General features: G+C 34.9%; 1 protein-coding gene across 1 annotated transcript; it reads left to right on the plus strand.

Annotated features, from left to right (window-relative positions):
* LOC18593762 (G-type lectin S-receptor-like serine/threonine-protein kinase At4g27290) lies at nucleotides 466-4,899 on the plus strand. The gene is made up of 7 exons (XM_018125011.1): nucleotides 466-1,776; nucleotides 2,004-2,141; nucleotides 2,938-3,095; nucleotides 3,349-3,559; nucleotides 3,725-3,962; nucleotides 4,075-4,225; nucleotides 4,298-4,899. Exons 1-7 carry the CDS (start codon nucleotides 522-524, stop codon nucleotides 4,601-4,603), a joined length of 2,457 nt encoding a protein of 818 aa, XP_017980500.1. The 5' UTR covers nucleotides 466-521; the 3' UTR covers nucleotides 4,604-4,899.

Raw genomic sequence — 11,776 nt, forward strand, 5'->3', positions numbered from 1 at the left:
ACACTTCAATAAGATTTCTTCTCTCTCCCTAAATACTTTTTTTGTTCTCTTTAATTATTCTTTTAAGTTATCTTTATTTGTTTTTTTAAAGTATTTTTTATAATATAAATTAATTAAAAATAAGAAAACATTAAGCATTTTTAGACTCAAAAGAATGTAAAATAGACTTATCATCATCCAAAACTATAAATGCTCATTAAGCCGCCGCTGGTCTAGTTTGAATAATGTAGAAGCAAGACATGTGTTGTTGACCAGGTATAGCCGACTTGGAAACCTTTTTGTCTCCTCAGTTATATCTACAAGTACTATGGACTATTAATGATCTAAGAAATTTGAACCATCAGTTTTTTATTGTGCCTGCTGACCGCTAACTACTTAGGTGCATAATTCTGTTGAATAGTATGGACTATGATCCTAAAATTCAAACCTTACAGAAAGAGTACATCGATTATTTAATTTAGAAAAGTAAGTATTTCATTCTGGAAAAGATCATAAGAGATCCTCGGTGTTTCATCCTATCAATGAAGGGCTTTGCCACACTCTTTTGTTTATCATTTTTCTCAATATCCACTGCAGTGGACACCTTGAATGTAACTCAGTCAATTAGAGATGGAGAGACGATAGTTTCAGTAGCTGGAATATACGAAATAGGATTCTTTAGCCCCGGTGCTAGCAGGAAAAGATACTTGGGAATATGGTACAAGAAAATGTCTGTCCAGAATGTTGTATGGGTGGCCAACAGAGAAGTGCCCCTCAATGATTCATCAGGTGTGCTAAAAGTTACCAACCAGGGGATTCTAGTCCTTCTAAATCATGATGGTGGCATCGTTTGGTCTTCCAACGCATCCAAACCTGTTCGTAGTCCAGTAGCACAGCTCTTGAATTCAGGAAACCTCATTGTGAAAGAGAAGAATGACACTAATCCTGAAAACTTCTTGTGGCAGAGCTTTGATTATCCTTGTGATACACTTCTACCAGGCATGAAGCTAGGAAGGAACTTCAAATCAGGTCTGGATAGTTACCTGTCATCCTGGAAGAGTCTTGATGATCCTTCTCGTGGTAATTTCACATACCGGTATGAGGTTGGTGGATTTCCAGAGCTGAAACTGAGAGAGGGATCAATCGTCCGTTTTCGCAGTGGCCCTTGGAATGGAATGCGGTTTAGTGGCACAACTGGACTAAAACTAAACCCTATATTTACTTTCGGAGTTGTGTTCAACAAGAGGGAGGTATATTACAGTTACAAGGATCGTAAGGAGTCAATTCCTTCGAGGATGGTGTTAACTCAGAATGGACTTTGGCAGCGCCTCAATTGGATTGATAGAAAACAAAGTTGGGATGTTTATACAACAGTACAAAAGGATGACTGCGACAATTATGCACAGTGTGGTGCAAATGGTAGCTGCAACATAAATGACTCCCCTGAATGCAGTTGCTTGAAAGGATTTGTGCCGAAATTTCCAAATCAATGGAACATTAAACAATGGTCAGATGGGTGTGTCCGAAAGACACCATTAAACTGCTCTACTGATGGCTTTATAAAGTACTCTGGGGTCAAGTTGCCAGATTCAGGAAAATCCTGGTTTAACTACAGTATAAACCTTGATGGGTGCAAGAATCTCTGTAAAAAAGACTGCTCCTGTACTGCTTATGCAAATTTGGATATACGAGGAGGATGGAGTGGTTGCCTGCTTTGGTTTGTTGACTTGATTGATATTAGAAATTTCACTGAAAATGGGCAAGAAATTTATATAAGGATGGCTGCATCAGAACTAGGTATGAAATTTTCAGTTATAATAATGTTCTATAGTTTAACATAGTCTTACCTGCTTAGCATCTGGATCAGAGTTTGGAATTTGCCTGTTATTTGAACCAACTGGCCTGAGTTGTGAGCTGTGACCTTAACTGATTAATTTATAAGCATTATAGGAAAAAAAATTAATATTCCATTTTTATTGTACTTTTTAATTCTTGATTTCTGCTATGATTTTCTTGATGACCAGGCCAAACTCAGAGTACTAAATCCAATGGCAAGAAAAGAATGAGGATTGCAGTCATGTCTGTAATATCTGCAGCAGTGTTGATCTTCGGGCTAGCCCTGGTCATGTATTGTTGGAGGAAGACGTACCGTATAATGCCTGGTACTACATCTCTGTCATATTATAAGACTCTTTCTTTTCTTTTTTTTGTAATTTCAATCCAGTTTTATACCATCCTTAAAGGGAGAATGTTGCCACATCTAGATATATTATAGCATAGGAATTCACTGAAAATTTTCAATTGAGACAATCATGCAGGCAAATAACTCACTCAAATAACTTTATGATTAGATTAACTCAACTACTTTGGTTTTGAAGAAAACAAGTTTTATTATTTAAGCTCATGGAAACTAGCTCTTCTAGTTTCTTGGAAGACAAAGAATATCTCATATTAGAGTAAAAAATTCAATCAATTCAATCCTGGAAAGAACTGCTCCCTTCAGAAAATGATAACAAAACAGAACTTGCTAACGGTGGTGCTAAAACAAGAGAAAAAGTTGTACCTGAGAGAGACTACATGAATTGAGCAAAAATCCATTGCATAGACTATAGTATATTGATTGTGCATTGCACAGATCACTTGCTTTCGCACATGCAGGATTTACATTGATTTCAGGAAATGTAGTTAATAATATTGACAGTAGTGGTTGTTAACTGACATGAAAAACATGGTAAAGCTTTAGAGTGAAAAATATGGTTGAGGAAACAGTGGAAAGGGATGCCTGGTATTCAGTTTTATAATTGTATAGCTTCCCTTAATGTAACAGGCCTCGAACTTATTCGATACAAGACTTTTCTGAGCTTTTTATTTGTGAATTCGTAATGATAAACGAGACTTTTTGCAAACACACTGCTTGTGCTGTGTCGCTTACATTTACCGGAGCTGCTAACTTTGCAGGATTGCTGAACTTTCTCCATGTAATCAGTTCTAATGTCAAAAATCTTAAGGAGGATCTAGAGTTACCATCTTTTGACTTATCCACAATTGCCTGTGCAACCGATAACTTTTCGCCAGAAAAGAAACTCGGAGAAGGTGGCTTTGGATCTGTCTATAAGGTAGCAATCTGATAAACTGCAATGCAGCCTGTTGACTTTTGCAACTCAATGATGTTTTTTGGTTGATACAGTAGCAACTCTATGATATCACCTCTCTGTACTGACATATAAAAGCTTCGAACTTCTACATTTTTTACAAAATGAAATCCCCCCCCTCTTTTGCCTCTATCTTTTCTGGGGGGTGGTAGTCAGTATGGTTTTGTTAGGCCAAGAGAGCAATATATCACAAATTATCTGGTTACAAACTTTTCAGGGTGTCTTCAAGAATGGACAAGAGTTTGCTGTGAAGAGGCTATCAAAGAGTTCTAGACAAGGACTTGATGAGTTCAAAAATGAAGTCATACACACTGCAAAACTTAAGCACAGGAACTTAGTGACACTTCTAGGATGCTGTATTGAAGCCGATGAAAAGTTATTGATCTATGAATTTATGCCTAACAAAAGCCTCGACTTCTTTATTTTTGGTATGTTTTAATTTCTCCAAGCTCGGAAATTAATGTCAGTTGTTTTACTTTAGTTCTTCAACCGTGTAATCTCTACCTTCAATCTTCTCTTTTACGCCTTCAGGAGTTATATACAGTGATCTATGAGCAATAAATTGGCTTTGAATTGTGTTAAAAACTAAGCAGATCAATGTCAAAGCATGTCACTTGATTGGCCTACTCGTTACCACATTATCAACGGGATAGCTCGTGGGCTCCTTTATCTCCATCAAGATTCAAGGCAAAGAATAATACACAGAGATATGAAAGCTGGTAATGTTCTATTAGACAATGAAATGAATCCGAAAATTTCAGACTTTGGCCTGGCTAGAGGTTTTGGAGAAAAGGAAGCCAGAGCTAGTACAAAGAAAGTGATTGGAACATAGTAAGCAATACTAACATGAAACTGATCGTACCTTACTACCTATATTTAAAGAAATCTTCACATCATTGAATCGTGAATAATTAATTTATGTAACATTTGTGATTTCATGCAGTGGTTACATGGCTCCAGAGTATGCAATTAATGGAGTCTACTCGACTAAATCTGATGTCTTTAGCTTTGGTGTACTGGTACTAGAGATACTGAGTGGGAAGAGAAACAGGGGATTCTGCCATCCAGATCACCAGCATAATCTCCTTGGACATGTAAGTGTGATTAAGATCTTATTAACAGTTAACATTAAATCTACTATTATTAAAGTGGTGTTTGTTGCATAGGCATGGAGACTATTTGTTGAAGGGAAAGCATTGGAGTTAATTGCATCACCAATTAGGGAAACCAGCAATCCTTGTGAAGTGCTACGGTCAATTCATGTAGGTCTGTTGTGCGTGCAACGAAGTGCACAAGACAGACCAAACATGTCTAAAGTGGTTCTGATGTTGGGTACTCAAGGTCCCTTGCCTCAGCCTACACAACCAGGTTTTTTCACCGAAAGGGATCTGGTTGAACCCAGTTCTTCATCAGGGCATCGCAAACTGGTGTTGTCTAATGATTTCACCATTACAGAAGTAGAAGCAAGATAATTGACATCACTTAGAAATGATCATTGTCATTCTTAATCATTTTTATTTTACAGATGCTTTTGTTGATTAAGGTTAACCATGCTTTCCTTCATGTAAATTTGAGCATGAGAAGCAAAGCTAAAACCCAATGTGAAGAATAAAGATGAGAGGACAATATGGTTATCTCTGTATTGTTTGAAAGAGTATACTGAATATTGTAAAGCTAGCCCTGGTCTTGAATGTTTGGGAACTAGAGATATTATTGAATTTAAGAGCTTGCATGAACTATGATCATCTGCATGCATGTGCAGATGACTTGTGAAGCCTTTTTGAGTGTTGCAGTCAGCTTTGCTGACATGTCAGTGAGCATGTGAGAGTCTTGTAGCTCAGCCAATGCATACAGGGATCAGATTGCTAGTTTCTGCCTTAATGTTGTGTATGACAGAAGTTAGTTTATGTATTTTGGCAAGTTATCAGTTTATATTAAAATTTTAGTTCAATTTTAGTATGAATGAAAAGTCTTGTTGATGTCGAGACGTTGTGAAGACACCAATCGTGACAAGGTTGGAAACTCCACTAAAGTGAATCACCAATCTTGACAATGTTAGAAAATCCCACTAAGATGAAAAATAGTCAAAATTTCACTTTGATTAGTTAAGGCAAAGATACTAAAAACAACTTACTCTTTTTAAAAGAGCATAGAGAAAATAAGCAGTTATACTTAAGAAATATTTTTTATTAATTCTCAACTTGAATGTGAATAATAAATAAGCCGAATGGTCCTATTTATAGTATTATAGGCCCACATCCTAATAAAACTCTACTCGAAGTTGCCTAGTACAATTAAAGTAGTTAACAAGAGATTTAAATAAAATAAGTGTTCTATTTCTAAATAGAACATGACTAGCCTAAAATCCTAGTACAAGTAAATTAAACAAAAAGAAAAATTTTATCATACCTTTAATTCCTAAATAATAATAATGTAATAATATACTCATGTATCATTCTTTCTAAGTTGGAGAAAATTTATCTTCAAAATCCATGTCTTCTTCATGTTCTTCATAGTAAGGAGAGAGATCAATTACATTGAAAGCTGCAAAAACCTCAAAATCTCTAAGAAGTTCGATCATTTAGGCATTCTCATTAATATTTTCCAATACTCGGAATGATCCATCAGCTTGAGGAGATAATTTTGCATGAGACTTAGGAAAACATTCTTTTCTTAAATGAATCCTCACTAAGTCTCCTTTTTTAAAATTGACTGGCTTTTTGTGATTGTTGGCTTCATTTTAATATTTGTCAATCTGATGAATAGTCTTTTCTCGAACTTCTTCATGAAGCTTCTTGATTTGCTTAGCACGTTCTTCAGCATCAGCACTAAATTCACAAGTAGTGGGTAATGCAGGAAAGTCCAAAGGACTAAAAGGGTGTTTTCCATACACTACTTCAAATGGACATATCCCAATGATTTGGCTCACAGAATTATTGTAAGAAAATTCTGCTTGTGCTAACACAAGATCCCATTGACGAATGTTTTTACCCACTGTTGTTCAATTTTTTACCCACGCAAGTATACATATTGCAAAGATAATATAGTGATGAGTAAAGTGTCGATCTCACAGAAAATTGAATTAATTCTTACTGTTAACTACTAAAATTAACACACCTTCATTTTATCTAAACAATTAAAATTGAAATTAAAACTAATAAACTAATAACTAAAACTAATCTAAAATATATCAACAAAATTATTCTATTAACTTCTAGTGATTACCAGACTTAAGATTATGATATCCCTCAATACTTAATCTGAATATTGTCTCTCTTTCTTAACTCAGTTTAATGGATTAAGTTGTTAACCTAGAGCCCTAAATTATTTATAAGTCCCTGTCGAGTTTCTCATAAAAATATCTTTCTTAATTAATTTACTATATGTCTATACAAATTAAATTAAAGACAGATTCATTAAGTTCATGCTCTAATTTTGGTTACGTATGTCTTATAAGTGTATGTCTATCCTATATGCAAATCAAATCACCTAATCAACTAAGTGTTTTCAATCATACGCTATTCTATTCAACGTCTACCTAAATCTCCTTCGTCAAAGTTTAACCTAAGTTTTCAATTCAATCTAATTGGTGATCAAGCAATTAGAAACATTAAGAACAGAATAAAATAAACAACTTAAATTCATCCAACATAAGCAAAAGAGAGATAAATAAATCAGACTACGTATTTAGTTCAATCATAATCTTAGATAAAAAGTTTAGTTCCCTATCAAGTCACACATCATCAAATTAAAGTTAATCATTAAAACTAAAACCAAGAATATAAAATAGCAACAAAAAGATAAAAGGAACCCAAGAGTTGAATTCTTGATCTCCATATCTTCTTGAATTCTTCAATTTCTTCTTTAGCTCCAATGAGACATTTCTTTAATGATTTTGTGGCTTGATTTTCAGCTCTCAATCTAGTGTTTCGTTCTATCCTAAAAGTCCTTCGAAAGGTTGTTTTTATAAGACTTGAAGTTAGGTCAAGTTGGGTGAAGAAAGAAGTCAATTCCAATAACGATTTCCTCATCAGATTACATGGGCTATGGCCAACTTCCTCCAAAGTTGTGGCCTTGACCATTTAAATAGCAGAAATCGTAATTGTTTTAGGATTACTACAGTACTCCAAATTCAATAAGATTTTTGACCATCTTCTAATCCGAACTAGGAGAAATGGTAAACATGAACATTGTAGCTTTTTCTCTTAACTTTCCAATGGCCTAAGAATGACTTCATTTGGAGCTTTGTAGAGAGAGTTATGACCAAAATACAAAAATATGTGTCGTGGAAGTCTACACCTCAAAATTGCTTTCCTTCTTCCACTAAAATTCTTTTTTAATCAAACACCTACAAAAGCACAAATAAATCAATAACAACCTATCTTAATTACATTAACATCAAATTAAGCATAAAATTAACTAAGATTAGGTTGACTCACCTAAATTAACTAATTCAAAATAATTAAATAAAACTATTGATTTCTATGCATTATTACAAGAACTAAGCTAAATTACTATCAAAATTAAACGTAAATAACTCTATATCATTATGTTATCGCCCACAAAACTTCTTAATAAGTTTCCTAAACTTTTTTTGACCACTTCTGCTTGACCTTCCGTTTGAAGGTGACTTGCTGAATTAAATTGCAAGTGAGTTCCCATTTTCCTCCATAAAGTTCACCAAAAATGACTCATGAATTTCACATCTCGATTTGAAGTGATTGTTTTTAGAATTCCATGAAGACGCATAATTTCTTTAAAGTAGAAATCAGCTATGTGATTAGCATTATCGGTTGTATGGTGTGGCACACAATGAGCCATTTTGAAAAATCTATCGACAACCACCATTACAGAGTCTTTTTGCCTTTGAGTTCTTGGAAAACCCAAAATAAAATCCATACTTACATCTACCCACTGAGCTTCAAGAATGGGTAATGGTTTGTACATACTAGTGTTTTGATTTCCATGTTTGGTAATATGGCAAATATGACACCTTTGAATATGTTGGATAGTATCTCATTCTAGCTTGGGCCAATAAAACTTTTCTTTCATAAGAACCAATGTTTTGTCTCTCCCAAAATGTCTAGCTAATCCTCCATTATGAGCTTCCCAAATAATTGATTGGCATAAATAATATTGAGGGATGCATAGTTGGTTATCTTTGAAAAGATACCATTTTTTTTGGTGAAATTATTGATAAGGATGTTGAGAACTGGATTTCCATTTTCACCAAATTTAGGATCTTTCTCATATAATTCTTTCACAACTTCAAAGCCAATAACCTTCAATTGTAAGGTAGAGAAGAGAGTAAGGCGACGACTTAAAGCATCAACTACTTTGTTCTGCACACCTAACTTATGCTTGAGGAGAATTGGAAAGGCTTGAAGAAATTCACTCCAAGCTGCATGTTGGCGATTAAGCTTGTATTGAGGGTTAAGGTGTTTGAGGGTTTCATGGTCAGAATACAAGATGAATTCTTTTGGCAACAAATAGTGGCTTTAATGGTCTAGGGCTTGAATAACAACATAAAACTCTGTATCATACGTTGAGTATTTCAATTTTGCATAATTGAGTTTTTCACCAAAAAAAGCAATAGGTCGTCCTTCTTGAGAAAGAATAGCACCAATACCAACATTGGAGGCATCACAATTAACTTCAAACACCAAATCAAGTTTGGAAATGCAATCATGGGAGCTTTAGTAATCCTTTCTCTCAATTCCTCAAAGCTATGTTTTGCCTTGATACTCCATATAAAACTATATTGCTTGAGGCTTTCAGTAAGCAAAATAGCAACAGAATTGAAATTTTTGATGAAACATCAGTAAAGGAGGTTAATCCATGAAAGCTTCGAATGCCATGGAGTGATTTCAGAACTAGCTAGTTGACAATAGCATCAACCTTACTTTGGTCCACTTCAATTTCATGGCTAGAAACAACATATCCCAAGAAGATAACTTTGTTTGTCATAAATTCACACTTTTTTAAGTTAGCAAAAAGCTTTTGTTCTCGAAGTACTTCAAAGATCCACCGTAAATGTTCCAAATGTTCTTTCTGACTTTTACTATATACCAAGATATCATCAAAATGAAGCACAACAAACTTCCCAATAAAAGAAAGGAACACTTGGTTCATTAGGTGCATAAAGGTGCTAGGTGCATTAGAAAGGCCAAATGGCATAACTATCCATTCATATAGCCCATCACAAGTTTTAAATGTTGTTTTCCATTCATCTCTAGCTCGTATTCAAATTTGGTGATAACCACTACGTAGATCGATTTTGGAGAAGATAATATTACCATGCAATTGGTCCAACAAATCATCAAGTCTAGGAATGGGAAAATGACACTTAATGGTGATTTTATTTACGACACGACTATCAATGCACATACACCATATTCTATCTTTTTTTGGAACTAAAAAAAGTAGGAACAACACATGGGCTAACACTTTCTTTTATCAAGCCTTTCTCCAAAAGTTGTTTGACCTGATGCTGTAATTCTTTATGCTCTTGCGGACTCATGCGATAAGCAGACTTGTTTGGAATTATAAAACCAAGGATGAAATAGATGGGATGTTGAATATCTCACATTGGTGGCAGTCCGTGGGTTATCTCATCAGGTACAACATTACAAAACTTTTCAATTATGGGTTTCACATCTTTGGATAATGGTGAATACTTTATTCTTCTCACAAACTAATAAGAGATATAAGAGACTTGACTCACGATAAGCTTTGTTTAAGCCAAATACAATGATGAGTGCTTTATTTTCCTCTTGTCTCTTTGGTCGGTCTTTCTGGCTTTAGTGGAGTCAACATAATTTTTACTCTATTTTTTAAGAAGGAATAAGTATTCTTGTATCCGTCATGGTGAGCTCAATGATCATATTGCCATGGCTGTCCCAACAATAGGTGGCATGCGTCCATTGGGATAACATCATACCAAACTTCATCTTGATACTTATTTTCAATAGAAAATTGAACACAACGACGCTTTGTTACCTTAACTTCATTTCTTTTTCTTAGCCATGATAGCTTGTAAGGATGAATATGTATTTTAGAAGGAAGTTTTAACTTTTCCACCATGTAGTTGGGAACAACACTCTCACAGTTTCCACTATCAATAATGACATTGTAAACTTTCCCTTGGGATGTGCACCTTGTATAGAATATGTTGTGACGAAACCAACTTTTATCTTTAGCCATCATAGTAGTGTTAAGGTTACGACGAATGACAAGAGCTTCTCCATGATTAGTAGAAACTTTTTCTATCTCATCTTCATTGAATATTTCTAACTCATCCTCCATTTCTTCCGTGATAGGTTCTTTTATAACTTCTTCTTTCACTAAGGAAACAATTCTTTGATTTGGACAATCAGAAGCAATATGCCCAAATCCTTAGCATTTGAAGCACTTTTTGTTGATATTAGAAGCACGAGCATAAGTAGTTTCTTTATTGTTTGAAGTTTTGGACGAGATTACCTTTGAAGGTAGAATGGTTATCGAACTTTGTCTCCTATGGTTTGAGGTGGACTCTCTTTGTTTAGATGAACTCACTGAGCTTTTCTGTGATCGTTGTTTCTTAACCTTTAATGCTAAACTGATGACATCATTTAAGTTCTAATATGGTTGTAGTTGAACAATATATGCAATTTCAACATTGAGACCGAGTTACAGTTTGCTTTTCAAGTTCATGGACATCGCACTTCATTTGAAGTTGTTCAAACTCCAATGTATATTCTTCCATTGATATTGTTTTTTGCTTCAAGTTATGAAATTTGATAAAAAAAATTTTGTTGATAATGCTCAAGAAGTGTCGTAACGTGCGGGTCCGGGAACCCGACCGCTAGACGTGAAGGTGAAAACTCACTAAAAAAATTAAACTAGGAGTCGCCACCAATCTTTTTTTTTTACTAGGTGCGATTGGCCACCTATTGACTCGATTCTAATCGATGCAAACTTAAATTAATTTTAAGCCCATCGAAATGAACCTTAAACCGGTCTACAATTTTCTGGATCTAGGTTCGGGGGTACGGTTACGCCCGGGGAAGGATTAGCACCCCTTGGACGCCCGTTCCATGAACGGTACCATTTTTAGATTATCCTATTGGGCTTTAATTTTTAATTTCACTAGATTTCCTTAATTATTATTTTTATTTTATCTCCTATTTAACCTAAAATGGAATGCAAATGGGTGGCGAGATGAAATGCATGGCGTGAGATAAAAATGCCGGACAAATGACCTTTTATCGAGGATATTTTTCGAATCCGCCCATCATACTGGTGGGACTCGGGATATTCTCTCACCTAGGGAATTATCCAAGAAACTCGCCTTCGTAAATTCGACGAATAATTCCCGTCTTCGGGGTCATCGTACGTTTTCTTTTTAAAATAATATTTTTGTGCATAATAAACCTAATTCGGGCAAAAGCCTTTTATTGAAGATGGTTCTCGAGCCCTCCCATCATACTGGTGGGACTCGAGGACATCTTTTCACCTAAGGAACTTTTCGAGAAATACCCGCCTTCACAGGATCCCCGAAAGATCCCATCATCGGAGCTTAAACTCGAAAACAGAAATATTTATATGCAATGATATGTATGATGCAATACATATATGCTATGCTAATGCAATTATCTATATTTTTT

This window comes from Theobroma cacao, chromosome 7 (genome assembly GCF_000208745.1).
Source record: "Theobroma cacao cultivar B97-61/B2 chromosome 7, Criollo_cocoa_genome_V2, whole genome shotgun sequence".
In the NCBI taxonomy this organism is placed as follows: Eukaryota; Viridiplantae; Streptophyta; class Magnoliopsida; order Malvales; family Malvaceae; genus Theobroma; species Theobroma cacao.

What these genes read in the sequence shown, in the direction of transcription:
- LOC18593762 (XM_018125011.1), top strand. Translation starts at nt 522, where the DNA reads ATGAAGGGCTTTGCCACACTCTTTTGTTTATCATTTTTCTCAATATCC. An exon ending in GCTTTGGATCTGTCTATAAG is followed by an intron (nt 3,096 to 3,348) that starts GTAGCAATCTGA and finishes CAAACTTTTCAG; the next exon opens with GGTGTCTTCAAGAATGGACA. An exon ending in AAGAAAGTGATTGGAACATA is followed by an intron (nt 3,963 to 4,074) that starts GTAAGCAATACT and finishes GATTTCATGCAG; the next exon opens with TGGTTACATGGCTCCAGAGT.